A 17263-nucleotide genomic window follows, 5' to 3' on the forward strand; every position below is an offset into this window, starting at 1 on the left:
ACACCCGAATGATGGCCAATGGTTTTACATCCGAGGGTTGGTTGGTATTTCTTGGCCCCATAATATCACTCAGGGAACAGCGACTGGACACTGTCGCTGTAAATGTCTGGACTAAATAGTCTGATTCCCAACTCCGACGTTCCCTGTGGGTCAATAAAAAGCTGGATGATAGATGGATTGTCAGAATATTACTATATGTAATTTTGGCTAGATGGGAGCGACCACCATCCACAGACCTTAGTGACAGGCTAAATTGTTTCCTATACTCAAGAGCCTGGTAGTGTAGTGGATTTAGTCACCCCCACCAGATGTGACTGGTAAGGGTTAGGTTATGTGGATGTTGTTGTTGTTGTTTTTTTTCATGAATCATCACTCGGGGACAAGTAACAGATCCCCCATGCCTTAAATAACTGGACTATACAGCCTGGCTCAGGACACTACACACCTGATTCCAGAGGCAGAACAAGCATTTATGGTGGACGTAATGTTGGCCAAGATGTATGTTGTCATCTCCTTTCAGTGTTACCTGTATACAAAACATTTCACTACAGATATGTAGTGAAAGGAAGAAACTTTCAATTTTTATTCTAAGTTGATTAATACTTAAAATATATGCCATTGTCAGCGTCGATTCTATCGGATACGTTTATGTGAAGCTGAAGAATGTGGTGAAAGTTTTTGGCGTATCTGATAGAGCCAGGATTCCGGGGGCTTGAATGATGAGTGAATGGAAGAGTGGCCCATTGGAGTGACAAACTTGGGCTGTCTGGACGTTGCTACTCCTCACTCTGCCCTAGGATGGAAAAGGAGGTCTGGATGATGATGATGATCAGCGATGAAATTTAACTGCTTAATATAATTTGCAATGGTAGAAAAAAGAAGACGTTAGTCCCTAATTATGACTTAGTTTTTCCGTAAAAATATGAAGTTTCACCCTTGCTTAGAACGATACAATATTCATCTGCATCAGTCCGTATGAGGCTTGCTGAAGGACCGGACCGGGATTTCTTCTAGGAGAGAATGATAGCCAGATTTAACCGTCTCTTATGCTGGCCAGGTAGGGGTCAGGGAGGGGGGGGGGTGTAGTGAGAATAAGAAATGAAAGTGGGTGCATTGTGAGGGTATGCTTGTGTGTCAGACAGTGCATATATATGCTGTATTGCGAGTATGAATCGAAAGGTCTGGAACGTGCTTTTGTGATAAGGCTCTCCCTGTACCTACTTTATACGTCTACTACTGTCTGGGTTACGATTCTCATTCACAGATGTTCTCAACCATCCCTTCTCGAAAGGGAATCAACATTATCTGTAAAAACAGAATATATATATATATATATATATATATATATATATATATATATATATATATATATATATATATATATATATATATATATATATAGTGTGTGTGTGTGTGTGTGTGTGTGTGTGTGTGTGTGTGTGTGTGTGTGTGTGTTTTATAAATAACAGAACGGAGGAAGGAAAAACAAATGAGTAAAAAAAAAAAAAAACAATCCATACACCAGATTACTGGCGTCCTCCGTTCATAAAATATCTGTAACAGTTAGACTTGAACAGCTGTGGGCTGAAATTTGGAGGGAAACAACTCTGGGGAAGCGAATTCCAGAGAGATGCAGTTCTGAGAATGAAAGAATTTTGATAAGCAGAAGTTCTGCAATATGGCTAAGTGACATTCCAGTCATGAGCGCTACCAGATGCCCGTGTAGCACGAGGGAAGGCATGGGGAGGTGGCACCATGGGCGCAACTTCGTCTGAGCATTTGTCAAAAAAAATCAGTAAAATAATGCAAGGGAGGCAACATTCCTTCTTACTTGCAGGGGAGGTAGTTTATATGTAATGACAGGGTTTTTAATGATTCTAACAGCTTTGTTCTGAATTTTGTCTAGTTGTCTTAATGCAACCTCTCCACAACCATTCCACAAGGGTGAGCAATATTCAAGCTGAGATCGCACATGACTCTTATAAATTATAACTAACTGCTCATCGGCGAAGAAATTACGGACTCTGTACAATAATCCAAGTTTCTTTGAGGCGGTTTAAGCAAGTGATCTAACATGAGAGGTCCAGCTGAGGGCACTGTTAAGTGAGACACCAAGAATTTCAATATTTTTGGAGATGGGAATATTAGTAGCACTGAAGGTAATGTAAGAATCTGGCAATATCTGTCTATTAGTAAACTGTATATATTTAGTTTTACTAGCATTAAAAGAGACAAGGTTGTTTTGTCCCCATTCACTGATCGTAGATAGATCTTGATTTATGGAGATGGCTGTACTGAGTTGAGAGGTAGAGATATTAGACTTTGTAAATGGGTGTCATACGTATATAGATAATTATATATATATTTACACACACACACACACACACACACACACACACACACACATATATATATATATATATATATATATATATATATATATATATATATATATATATATATATATATATATATATATATATATATATATATATATATATATATATATATATATATAATCCATTCATCCATCCATCATCCAATCCTACATTGCCCCATGAGGAGCGTAGGAGCCCAGGGCTAGGTAGTTGGTCCTGACATGTAAGATGAGAGTGACCAGCCTCACTCATCCCTGAGTGGCATTACATGAGCAATCAACCTCAACCACCCCTTGGATATGAACCTTCACTGGCTCAATCCGACTGGAGCGCAGTAATTACCCAAAAAACCACCTGGCGCCAAAATTTGGTTATATGGTTACCACCCAGCGAAGTAAATGGTGTCCTGGTGTACAGGAAACCATTTGGCTTGTCACTCAGTGTAGAGTCATCCACAGGCAGAAAGAAGAGGAAAGAATGAAACAAAAAGAGACAGAAGAGGGAGTGTAAAGTCACCCGTAGGCGGAAGGACAAGGAAAGAAAGAAGGAAAGGAAGACAGAAGAGGATGGAAGGAAAGAAGAATGGAGGAGAGAAAAGGGCAGACACCCGACAGCAGCAGTACATCGAGTGAGTGGATGGTGAACGCCCCCACCTACCACCATATATATATATATATATATATATATATATATATATATATATATATATATATATATAATTCTGTGTGTGCGTGCGCGTATAGCCTACTGTATTCATACTTACACACACACACACACACACACACACACACACACACACACACATATATATATATATACTGTATATATATATATATATATATATATATATATATATATATATATTCTGTGAATTTCTTTGACATGAAGTTGTTTCATTCACTAATACTGAGAAAAATATACTGTAAATCAAAGTAAAAAACTAATTTCAGTATTTTTTACTCCCTTGTGTGGGTTGGGCGTCTCCAAAGGTATGTTTGTGTTCTATAAAATGCATTGCAAACATTATATATATATATACTGTATATATATATATATATATATATATATATATATATATATATATATATATATATATATATATATATGGATTCGTTTTGTTTAAAGAAAACTTAAACCAAATGTACTGTGCTGGGAGGCAAACCAAGGACTGCCAGATTAACAGTCCCTAATTCTATCCCTGCAAAATTCAGATTATTTAAAGTGTCTGATTTTCCCAGTGGCACTACAACTTCAGGTTTCTTTCCAGCCAGATTTGCCAGTAATAAACCAGACTGCCGTCAATAATCTACCGTTTTCTTCGATTTCACTTAATTTTCTCTTGGACTTGTATGGTACACTTACTTATGTCGCAATATCTGCAGATGTTTAAAGTTTATGTTATTGGCCGACACAGACAGACCATAAAAAATTTAAAAAACGTGAGTTTTTATAACGTACTTTTTATTCACATTATTAGGCGGTTGCCTCAAGTACGTGTGAACTTATTTTTTTCGTAGGAAATTATATAACATTTGCAAGTAATATACCGTATACATTTTTAAATTCTCGTTAATGGACGGCAGTGACAAAGCTGCAGCTTTGAGATCTTCCGTCATCTCATTTGACTGGTGAACCCGGAGCGTTTACTGATACTCTACCAAGTGCCAGCAGCGTCAGTCAAAATTTTCTTTTGTGGGTTAAGAAAAAAAAAAAAAAACGGTTCATACACCTCTTTATCCTTTTGAAAATGTTAGCCTCATTCTGTCAATTCTCCATGAATAAAGTGCCTGGTGAGACCTGTGTTTCTAGGTGTGCCATAATTTGACTGTGATTAGTCTAGTAACTTCTGAGGGACGACGCTATTTTGTGCTTATATAGTCACTCGAGGTACAAATTATGGATGCTTTTGTCAGGCTATATTTCGTTGATCTTAGCCCATCTGACTTTCCCCTATTTTCTTTTGATATATTCAAACTCTTCCTCCCCTTAAATTCTCTTGTTCTGTTGTTTGTGATTTATATATAGCTATTTTAGCCATTTTCATGCTGATACTTTTATTAATTTACTAATTGATGTTTTTCGTGTAAACTTCCGTCTCTGTTAAATTACCCACCAGCTCACCTGTGCGCTAACCTGCTGCTTGCGCTACGTGAACTGAACGAAAGAAAACGAATGAAGACTCAGGTTAACGTGGTACCCAAGCATTCAGAGATTTTCACCACCAAACCCTCCCATCACAAACTATCCTATTCCTACACTCATTATTATATAAGCTTCACTCTCACATACCTGCTTCACTTTGGCGTAGGATCAGGTGACGGCAATCTATGAGTTTACAGCTACAACAACTCTGCTCTCACATACTGTAGTGCTTTGTTACCTAGTTGATTCCCTCTCACCTGCCTTGTACTGTAGGGTATTTATTTTTTATATAAATGGGAGCTAACTGAGTCTGTATGATCTGAAAGAAAAAAAATGAAAGTAACCGATCTACACCATGTGGAACAAGAATATTTAGTCCTCTTCGGGTTTAGCGACTGACACGAGTAAAGTTCTACATACATCATGCTGTGTATGCCTTTTTAAATGTAAATACTGGTTGGCCTCGGATTGTTTCCGGAATGAAACTTCCATCTGCGTTTTCAACACTGTTATATTTATAAGGTGATGCAGTGAGAGTGCTGATGCTGCGACTGCAGGTGGTTCAACACTATTCGGGTAGATCTAAAAGATCACTGCTAATTTTGTGATCAGTTTTAGATAACTTCGGTTCATTTTATGGGAAAATACTATAATGAAGAAGACTTGGGAGAGGATAAAAAGAAATGTTTAGGAAATGCACCATAATTTTGGATAAGAATGGCTGACATGTACAAGCAGCATGATGGGGAAGTGAGGGAGAAGTGGCAGGGTGAGGGAGAGTGAGGGAGAGCGCGGGCCGCTAGGGGAGACTCTGGTAGAGTGCGGGAGGCAGGTGGGTGCGCGCGCGTCAGCTGATCGGCCCCGCCTGGCTATTGATTTGCACACTACAAAATCAATAAACTGTGGTCCGGGAGCTGAGGCCCGTGTGTGTTGTGCTGCCAGGGTGTCGAACCACGAGTGTAGTGTCTGCCACGCTATTAGCATCCCGGTGAGCCTTTAGTGCGACGGGAAGGGCGAGGTGAGCCCCTAGAAGCGTAAATAAGTGAGGTAGAAGTGGTGTGTGGTAGTGGTGGAGGGCCGTCGTGGTGGTTGAGGTGAGGGTGCGGGAGGCCGGACCCCCGACACTCCCGTTGGTGCTGCTGCTGCTGCTCCTCCGCCTCACCTCACTACCTCACACTGCCACCTGTTCACCTCACCCGCCCGCCATCACACGCCCCAACACCAACCCTGGACACTATGCCGCACTACCATCCGGGATTCCAAGCTTGGAAAAGAGCAGAGCTTGTGTTTTGAAGCCTATAAGGTAGACGTGGTCACCTGGCACAGTGCCAGCCCGGGCCAGGTGAGGCAGGTGAAGGCCCGCCACCAGGTGATTGGTGACGTCACACCTACGGCACAGGGTCAAGGTCAGCCTGGGTGGATCCTCAGGTCCTCCAAGGCCAGAGATGTGTGTGTGACCTCGTGGATGGATCAATGCCAAGTGTTGCATGTCCCTCACAGTGTCTTGTATATCCTGGCATGCCTGCCCCGCCACTAGCAGAGTTGTAGAAAATTATACAAAGTGTCTGTACACAAGTGGCCGAGCACTGAGTGTTGGATGATAATTAAGCTACATGTAAAGTACGAGCGTGAGCAGTGCCGGTGGCTGAGCAACGAGGGTGGTGGTCACCCCCTACTTGCTGACCTGGTGACCCGCCCAGTGACCTGCTGACCCGCGCCCAGCCAGGCCTGCCCGGCGTCCTGCCCCCGCTACAGGTGGTGTGGCAGAGCTTGGTGCCTGGCGCCCGCTGACCCTGTGGGGGTGGCGTGCGGGCGTGGTGGGCGTGGCGTGAGGCTGGGGCAGGGCGGGGCAGGGAGGGGGCGGGGCGGTAACATGGTGATCTTCGGTGCTTAGGCTAAGATGCACCGTGGCGCGCTAGAGCCACTCACCATCCAAGACCCTTCCACGCCATCATACCACCGCCACCCAGACCTGCCCTCTCAGGTAGGTAATGCCATGCCACTCATGACCCACTCTCCCTCCCCGCAGCAAGTGTGGCATCCCTCAAGCTGGACCCCGTATCTGCAGCACATCCCTGTTCATTCCTCGGGGGCATGTGGTAGAAGCCACCTGAGGTCAACAACATCAACAACAAAGCACACCTAAGCTTGTTTCTCTGAATTTAGTTAGATATGCATGCTAATGTACGAACAGGTGCGGTTTCCTTTATAAACACAGTTTGTCATATCTCATTATATGCCTAAATAGTAAACAGATAATATACATTACATATATAGCATTCTTCTTTAATATCTCAAAGAATTTAGCATCATTATATATGTCAACTATCTGTTTGTCAGGTTATTTTAAGAATGGGTACTGGGCAGCCGAAGCAAACCAGATTCTGAAGTGACCTTGACCTGCTGAGTTTCCTCAGCACACACACACACACACACACACACACACACACACACACACACACACACACACACACACACACACACACACAAATTATTTTTACACTGATTATATAAATAACTGTTTACCCAATTATATAAATAACTATTTACCCATACTTTCAGACCTCATAAAATTTAATTAAGATATACTTTTACACACACACACACACACACAATAATAATTTTTATTTTTGCACTAAATATATATATCTCTCAATCCAAAATTTTAGATGACAAAAATTCAGCGAAATTAACGTACACACACACACACACACACACACACACACACACACACACACACACACACACACACACACACACACACACACACACACACATTTTTTCTCTCTCTCTCTCTCTCTCGCTCGCTCTCTCTGTATATATATATATATATATATATATATATATATATGGGTACATATACACTCCACAAGCACGTGATTCATCATATGCTTTTATTCTTTATTTCTATCATGGATACAAGTCTGTGATATGTATGATATCATTAGGGAGGGATTATGGAAAGTTTTGCAGATATTTGCTGTGGATGGAAATTTTTTAATTGCTGTAAAGAGTTTTGTGTTGGAAGTGAAACATGTCTAAGAGCAAATGAATGTCTGAGTTGTTCAGCATCAGTGTTGGAGTGAGACGAGGGTATGTGATGTGCCCATGACTGTTCACTAGTTGTGGATCGGTGGGGTTATGAGAGATCAGAACAAAAGTTATGGAAAGTGAGGGGACTGGCAATGAATGGTGAAGAATGGAATATTTCAGATCTGACATGCAGATCCGGCTGCACAGCTTGCTTATTGTGAACAATTTCTTTGCAGGCTGGTCTCAGACTTCTTGAACGTATGTGTAGAATATGGTTTAGAAGTAAGCGTAATTAAGAGTAAAGTTTTTGTTGTCAAGAAGGAAAGTAACTCAGTACGTTGCGCTGATGAACGGAGACATATATGAATTTGTGGAAGCGTTCAGTACCTCGGTGAGGTGAGAGAACATACAGGTAAATGTGTCAAAACCGTGGAGAGCATTGGCTCAAGGAAGAGTGGTGGCGTGGCATGAAAGTGTGTTAGTGCCCACGTTAACTTATACGAGTGGGATTTTAGTATGTCACGATTGTGAATTGCCAAGAGCAACAGCGATGGAGCTGGAATTGTTAAGGAATGTTTGGTGGTTGCGTACTTTAGGTAAGATAGGCAACGTAAGGATTCGTGAGATGTATACCGGTATGTAATGCAGTGTGTTGATAACAGGATAGAACAGACTACTGTATTTACATGGCATGGTTACGTAGAACAGAGAGGATGGCTGGAGGGTGGTGAAAAGGGTACAGCATTGTAAGTGACCTCGTAGGAGGAAGGAAGCGTGGTAAGCATAGGAGATGGATGGATATGGGGAATGTGGAGAAAGCGAGGTATGGCAGCGGAAGAAGCTAAGGAATAGACAAGGGATGGAAGTGGGTGCGTGTGTGGAACTGCACGCGACAAGGTTTGCCGCCCCTTCTGAATTTGGCAGTTGACTTAATTACTCTGACAAGGTGATGTGAAGTGTCTCTGTGATGAAGTAAGTAAAAAAATTGTGTTGATGGTTAAGCATCTGCTGTGGATCCATGAACCTGAAAACTTGAATGGATGAATGAATGACTGTGTGGCCTATTTCACCGAACATGTTATTTAACAGGCTCTTACTGTTGTACTTGCTATTTCCATGTTGCTGGATATTACTTTGCCCTGTCTCTTAGGCGGACATTAAGGTTGGGATGGTGATAATCATATATATATATATATATATATATATACTGTATACGATAATAAACCATAAACAATCATTATCTCGTAAAAGAATGCCTGTTTAGAACCAAAGCAGTATCACACTTGTGCCTATAACTGTCAGTGAAGAGAGTAATTGTGCCGTGGGAGAGAAAAAATGTAATTGATAATAATGATATTGATAATAATGATGATATTAATGATGATGATGATCATGTTGACGATGATGATATTAATAATAATAATAGTAATAATAATAATAATAACAATAATAATAATACCGGTAAAAAAAATAATAATAATATTAATAATAATAATAATAATAATAATAATAATGATAATAATAATAATAATAACAACCCTACGTGTCAGCAAGTGGGTTGGTGGAGGGTTAGTGCCCGTCCCCGTAAAATAAGTCAGAGTCAAATGGCCACCCCTTACGGGATTATGGCATCTGGCAATAGATAGATAGAACAACAACAAACAGTGTGCATAAGACTATTAACTGTACCTGTTTCAGACGGCAGCAAACCGCAACACAAATCGAGACAATTGAGTTTTCTATTAGTAAGAAAAGAGGAAACTGTATTTTTATGGACAGCGGTAGGGCCTGTTGCATCACATACCGACCCCCATACCGTATAAGTTCACTCACATTGCATTAAACGAAAAACGGATTCGCCACAAAGCAGATGAAATGTACGAGGAAGAGGAACATCAAGGCCTGGGGCTGATTTTCTCTCTCTCTGGGGATGACATTTCTCCACTGTTGTTTGGATATGTTACCAGTGAGAGAGGAAGGCCTCGTGTGTGTATGTATGTTTTTGTTCAGAAATACAGTATATTGAGGGGATTGCATGTCAGTGTGTGTGTGTGTGTGTGTGTGTGTTTGCCATGAGAATGAGGTTAAAGAATGTAAACTTTTGCAAACTAATGGTGTCGGGAAATCTCGATGAGCCAAGTAATGTTAGAGAAGCCTGAGTTGGCGGTGGTATTGTGAAGTTGTCTACTACTACTTTACTACTACTACCACTACCATTACTACTACCACTACTACTACTACTACTACTACTACAACTACTACTGTTATTATTATTATTATTATTATTATTATTAACAGTACTAATTGTAGTGGCAGTACTAACAACATCAGTAGTGGTGGTGGTGTTGGTAGTAGTGCATGGTTAATGGTTTATCACTGTAGGGAGGAGGAGCACGCAACATTCGTAACAGGAGTACTGGGAATGCAATCATAATCTCAAAAGACGTGGCCCCAAGGCTGCGATTTGGACGGTACAGAATAACAGATGGTGTGAAAGACAGAGGGGTCAGCCATGGGTGGGGGTGGAGTCTAGGCCTCCTCTATTATCGGCTGACCAATTATTACGTATCATAAAAGACCAGTGTTAATTACCAAGATATATGCACTAAATGTCTTAACTGTATTCGTATTATTCCACGTTACTGATTGCTTGAATCCATTAAGCAGTAATTCTGCCAGGACACACACCCCTCCCCCACCCGTAGTGTGGGAGGTATGTGATGTGAGGATTTCGATGGAGAGCCGGGATATGTTGAATTTTGTGTGTGTGTGTGTGTGTGTGTGTGTGTGTGTGTGTGTGTGTGTGTGTGTGTGTGTGTGTGTGTGTGTGTGAGAGAGAGAGAGAGAGAGAGAGAGAGAGAGAGAGAGATAATTGAAGGAGTATGCAGTTACTGATTTAATATTTAGTGGATGTTGGTAAGACGAGTCTGTGGCGATACGAAGCCGAGAGTGTAAAGTTGTCTGTAGAATCCGCGGAGGGAAATGACAAACAGGCTAAACGGAAGCTGTACAGATGTAGGAACTAGTGTGTGTGAGGGAGGTGTGCGTTGGTGTGATGTGTATAGAGGTGTTGAGGGTGTACTAGCGTTGCAGGGGGCAGGAGGGTCCACTGTGGTCGGTTTGCCTTTGCCTGACGACACTGGGTCATTAGCAGCTTGAATATATGGTAGTGGTTGCAAGGTATTCGATGAGTCTCAGTTATGTGGCACGAATGAGTCTCCTTGGTTACTGGTCAGAATGTTCCTCGTGTCTGACCTCACTTAACCATCAGCTGAGATGCGAGAGGTTAGGGATCTATGTTAGGCTAGAGCAAACGTGCTGCAGGTAAGCATTCTTGGTCTACAGTGTTAGAAAGGGACCGGGAGAGGATAAAGTAAATAGTAGGCTATTATGATAATGCAGGGACCATCTCGACTTTTCCTTGTGTTAAGAGTGGCCTGTAAAAAGGTGTGTGCAATTACATGTATATTTTATCCGCTGAGAAGGGGGAAGGGGTTTCCAGGCAACTCTCACTTCTCCAGGAAGAAATATGGATAGGCTTCTGAATGATGTGCAGTTTTTGTTGTGTGGAGGGATGTTGTACACAGGTGTGATGTGAGTAGTGATGATAGGCATAAGTGTGATACCGATGTGTGAATCTGGTGTGAGTGGGAATTTTGTGGAGTGGGGTTGTGTAACCAAGAAGTGTGTGGAGCTGTGTTGTGTAACCATGGAATGTAGAAGTTTTGTGCGAAGAATATGTTTATTAAAGAATATTGTTTGGAGCATGAAAGAGGAAACTAAGAATGTGTTGGAAAATGATGTAAGGAGCAAAAATGTGAATAATAATTCATGTATATTACTGGCAAATCTATCATGAATATGTAGTTATATTGTGTACTGCAGAGTACTATGGAAAGTTTGTGTGTGTGTGTGTGTGTGTGTGTGTGTGTGTGTGTGTGTGTGTGTGTGTGTGTGTGTGTGTGTGTCTGGAGTAGTCTTAGCTGTGGTATGGATGTGCACCATCTCAACTCTTCGGAATATTCCACTGGTACCTCCCTTTCACCCGTGTTAAGTTTGCCACCAGTGTTTTCCTCCTGATGTTGGAAACTCATCATTTGTGTGGCGAAGTTTTGTGGTGCTGCCTGGGTCACTGATAACAGACCCAAGTTGTTGATAAAGTCGAGCTACCAAAGGGAGTCGGTGTACGAGGCCCCAGCTTGACTTGGTGCTATGGCTATGGGAAGAAATGCTCCACTGTGATTCTTTCCTTCTTGGCTCTAACCCTCTTCCTCAGGGTGACTCCGTTATTTCTTAATGCATTTGTTTGTAATGCCCAACTGTAATGCTCAGCCATTGTTATTGGTGAGGAGAGAGAGAGAGAGAGAGAGAGAGAGAGAGAGAGAGAGAGAGAGAGAGAGAGAGAGAGAGAGAGAGAGAACAGGCCTCTGAGATTTTCGTTATGTATATCTGAGTGACTTTCGGCACAGAGATGTACTATGGATGTTTAACTCACCCACAAATACAAGAAAAGTAGTTAACCAATTGGACAGAATTTTGACGAAAATATCGAATATGATGTGTACCTAATGTGATGCATTGTACAAAAACCCTGGCACCATGTAAAGCCACATACTAAGGTACAGTATATGGAGAACATACGTATTGTGCTGCCAGCTAGTACCCTTATTATTTTTTTAGTTATAAGTAAATGATACTAAACTACGCAATATTTTATTAGAATGGCTATTAATTTTAGAATCTGGTAATGGACTTTTGAATGCTGAAACAGTTTGATAGATGTGGGAAGGAGGTGAAAGAAAACACGAGTGTAAATCTGACCCGAAGCACACACTACACTATGTTCAAAAACAATTTTAAAGTGGGAACGTTGGTGCTCTACTTGTAGTACTGGTCTGTCAACGGGAGTTATGCGTTCAGAGGCCACCTGTCATTCCTGTAGGAGGCAGCTAGTCACCAGGGAGAGGGTTATTCCGTTAGCCAAAGAGCTGGAAAAGAAAGCCATATTCCGTACCCGTACTGCGTGTGGTTTATTGAAGACCACAGGGCAGCAAAAGTAGCAACTGATTAATATCTCACTTAGACATCAATGATTAGAAGTTGCAATTTTTGTTGACAGGATTACACAAAAACCTGAAATTTTTTAAACGTACAAGTTTCACTAAGTAAGTCGAGTGCATTCGCTAAATACGTAACTGTTCACGTGACACATGTGGCTTACGTATACCAGCAGTAACTCAAGCAGCAGTTTAACTAATAAGAGTTTATTGTCTGTATGTAAAACCGAACTTGCTTGTATTTGTTGTATGTTTGACGATCTTTACATTTTTTCCATCTATATGATTTACGAATAATCATGATATATGCAGGTTCATTTAAGCCGTTGAGTTTATGCGTCTGTTACCACGAAGCAAAATGCCAGTCGGGCTGGAAACAAAATGAAGGGACTAGAATGGTTGACTTGATGGACAACTCAAACAGTAGGGTGCGAGAGCCTAGTAATCTGTTAGGACGCACCCTTGACCTAGACCTGCAGCCTACAGTGACCTAGTTAACCCTGGCCAAACCCAGCATCACACGCTTGGCACATCAGTTGCTTGACAGTTTTCCATTTGCCAAATGAATAACCATCCAACGAGAAGGGGCCCAAGGCGATACAGACGGCAAAATAAAAAAATAAAAAAAGGACGATGGGAAAGGTAGGACGGAAAGGGAAATCTCTTTCTGTCAGTTAACTGCGTTGAATGACACTGGAAGCAACACTGAGCTGATTGATAAACATATATACATGCAGTACTTAATTTCTCACATGTTATGATGTGCTGCTCATGTCTAAATAGAATTCACAGTTAGTCGTAATTTTGTCCAATCTGGGCCTACACTGATAAACTATAAGCTCAGGTACAACAAATACGCTTTTACTTATTTGATGTGAATTAGTCCTAGAGCGTGGCTGGCATGTTGTAGCCAGTGCATGACGCTGTAATTGTCTCCTTTACCCAGATGTGTGAGAACCTCCCCCAGTACTTATGCATGTAAGCCTCACCACAGAACACGAATGCACTTCAGGCTCACAGATATCTAACCCTTAGGCTGAAGCGAATGCCTTCACACAAAGAATATAACGTCTCCCAATGTTCTTATGAAACAGTAAATGTACATATCATTTATGTACATACATGTATACATAACGTACCCTAGACGGTGTTTCTTAAAGCAACGATTTATATTCTGAATGATAATAACGCCTTATGTCATGCTTTCCATACATATCCCCTTTAACCCAAAATTTCCCCTCATATAATTAAGTTACTTTAAGGTTTTTATGTTAAGAGAATGACCGTAATTACTTTTTCAAAAGGAGAATTCAAGTGTTTAAAACTTTTGCATCATGTCAGCCTCCTGTAGGGTACTTCCAGGGTTTCCGTTAATGACATTCAGAAAGATCCCTGTCACTGTACTATTTCCTGCATTACAATCACTCCAGATGAATATGCTAATGTGTAAATAAGTTCTGAGTGTCAGACATCTAAACTTACACTGGCCGTCACACGAATGGCTCACGTAAACTAGGATGTACCTGACCCCACATAAGTGTAGTGTACAGTAGCCGGGCACAGTGACGCAGGCCTGGGCGCTGGTGTGTTTGCGCCCCTGCATGCCTGGCCGTGCTGCTGGTAACCGTGGTCTCGCCCGCTACAGGTTGGTGGGGGTCGTGTGCGAGGCAAGAAGAAGCACAAGGCTTCCGATGGCAGCTTCTCTGATTCATCCACTACCACCAGCTTCATAAGACAGGTAACGCTTCTTCACGCTTAGTGCACGCTTCTTACTCTCACTGTTGCTGCCTTCACGCTGTCCCTTCACAACTGTTTATATAACTGTAATTGCCCGTGCTCAACTTCCTGTGCTTTTTGTTGTCTCACTGGTAACACCTCTTCGGGTGGTAATAAACGTTTATCAAATCCACCACATTTCTTGCTGCTAAAATCTTTGCTGTCCATTGTACTTCTCTGGCTACACTATTTTTTTTTTTTCTGTCAATATACAATTCATATTTCTAGTGTTATTTAACTTCAGTGACAGCTCACTATTACCTTAAGATATTTCTGAACTAATACATTACTTTGCATATTACAGTATTGATATAGATCACAACCTTGTAGTATGTTGCCTTTAAACTGAAGAATAACAGCATTTTCTTCTCACTCCTTTAACAGCAGCCGTATACCTTTGAATACTTAGTATACACACTTATTACATAAGTAGCAGAACATTTAACAAAGTTAAGTTCTTGTGGATATGTACCTGCAGATATTCTTGAAAAGTAGATTGTTTCAACTAATTTTCAATTTTCCATGAGCTCCTAATTTTCCTATATAATTTTCCAGTACTAAGATTAAGCAAATATATATATATATATATATATATATATATATATATATATATATATATATATATATATATATATATATATATATATGTTTGCACACATGTGTACTGGGGGACGATTAAGTGTAACACGCGCCGTAATTTGTACAGTAAATGACAGTGAATATATTTCTGTACAAAACTCTGCAACTTTCGGCATTGCCAAGTTGTTTATAGATGATTCGCAGTGTGTACTGGTCGATTTAACTGTTAGCACCCTAGTACACTCGCCTGATTACTACTGCACTCTGCGTTGCTATACATAATGATGGTACTAAAGTGTAAGAAACTTAATAAACGATATATATATATATATATATATATATATATATATATATATATATATATATATATATATATATATATATATATATATACTGTATGTGTGTGTGTGTATTCTGACTTCTAGTATTCATTAGACAGCAAATAGTCAAAGGTACGGAAATGACTTAAACTCATCTCTGGCTAGACTTAATCTTTTAATGTTTTCAGATCCCTGTTAAGAGTAAGGCATAATTTCTGCCTTTATCTAGGGTATTAATATAATTTTGTCTTGACTAGTAAGAGTAAGTATGATGAAGCTTGTTGTGATGTACAGTACATGTGCCAGGGAGGCAGGCGAATCCTCAGGTTAGAGCAGCCACGCGTACGCGTTGGTTGTTACTCAGCTCATAAAGTCTCTTCCCAGATTTACTCTACCCATTCCCGATCTGACGGAAGACGCTATACTTATTGCCCCCAACCAGCCGCCACCCATTTTCCTTGATTTGCAGCGACAGCTCGGCTGGAAGTAGCACGTTAACATTCTTTGCGGCCTCGCGGTGCTGTATAATTCCCTGCGATGTGCAATTTTAGGTCTAAGAGTTCCGTGGGTCAAAAAGGGAAAGGTGGCATTAGGCCTTAAACAAGGTACACCCAGATGCCAGGTTTATCATGTAGAAAGGATGAGAGAGGAAAAGGTTGTGCTGGGGTTACCTACAGTTGCGACCATGGTCCATGCCATGATATTAGCTTTGCCTATAGTGGCTGTTAGGAAGACTCGCAACTACGCTCATTATTTTAAGGTTGTGCTTGGGTATTGTTCTCCTGCTGTGAGGGTCTTAAAGGATTGGGGGTTGCCAACATCATCCACGAAGCTGATTATCGTCACCGTTCGCAAAAACTTGTTCATCTCCGTTAGCATCGCCAAGACCAGTTAACACCTGTTGCCCACGACCAGCCTAAGTAGTGGCCCAACCCGAGGTTGAGGCAGCCCAGCCGACAATGGCCTCAGTGGGGTGATGAAGCCGTGTTAGGATGTGATGGCCGCGTTGTTCAAGCTGGCAGAGTTGGATTATTGAAAGGAAGTTAGTGAAGTGGGAAAGCCAACAGGATGGAGGGTTATGATGGATGAGACTTTACTCGTAGTAGATTAGTTGGAGAGGCTTAATGGGATACCTGGAACACAGCACTTTCTTTACAAGTCATCTCAAGTATGAAGTGTTCAGTTTGGCCCTGAAACACTAGGCTATTCAAGAGTAATGTCTCCCCTTTTCATTGTTCATAGTGCTTTCATTCACTGTTGTTCTCTATGCAAACATAGCAATAAAATGGATTAATGGAAGCGATACAGCAAGGACAAATAGTTTGATGCTTGGTGATGACCATATAGCCTATAGAAATCCTTTGCAAGTTGGAGGGACAGTGAAATTTTTGGTGGGCCAAGTTCCTGCGTTTCAGCAGCCACTGGTAAACAAGTAAAGCTGAGAGATGATCCCAGTCCAGACCTGTTGACGAGCCTGAGCCCTTTATCTCACTCACCCGCCTCACTCCTTTTATGTCCACTCCCATGTGACGGATAAATAAGCTTTCTTTTCTTTAACTATGGCAGGTGTTTATTTGTGCCTCATGGTTTGCTTTGTTATTGTTTTGATGAGATAATATCCCTGTAGCTACTGTCTTGGTGAAGACATTTATGGTAGCTGCAACTCTGACAGAAGTGTTCTTTAAGAGTGAAAGATTGTTAAACATTTACTGACTGTTCATTTAAAAATTTTCGTCTTAAGCGTAAGATTTTTTTGGTACCCACTATTTCATTGATATTTGGGAAACTGATTTCTTAATAATCAGTATCGACCATTTCATTCTCAATGTTACTGGTGTAAAATTACACAAACAAACGAACAAAATTAACAAGTAGTCACAAACTGTTGTGTGACTCCTGAAGGTCGCGTCCAGGTCTGGTGGTAGCTAGGCTGGTCTGCGGCAAGTGGGAGGATAACCGCACTAGTATACTTAAAAAG

The 17263-nt window shown here is 41.1% G+C and overlaps 1 protein-coding gene across 1 annotated transcript in view; it reads left to right on the forward strand.

Moving 5' to 3' along the window:
- Positions 1–6420: 6420 nt before the first annotated feature.
- The window catches only part of Ca-beta (Calcium channel protein beta subunit), a 719185-nt gene continuing 708342 nt past the window's right edge, over positions 6421–17263 (forward strand). The window contains exon 1 of the mRNA XM_080267425.1: positions 6421–6504. Within this exon, the coding sequence (XP_080123551.1) occupies positions 6421–6504 (84 nt within the window). The remainder of the gene's footprint in view (positions 6505–17263) is intronic.

The sequence above is a fragment of the Coenobita brevimanus genome, chromosome 24 (assembly GCF_032717465.1).
Source record: "Coenobita brevimanus isolate Jiangsu-jjx chromosome 24, ASM3271746v2, whole genome shotgun sequence".
Lineage (NCBI taxonomy): Eukaryota > Metazoa > Arthropoda > Malacostraca > Decapoda > Coenobitidae > Coenobita > Coenobita brevimanus.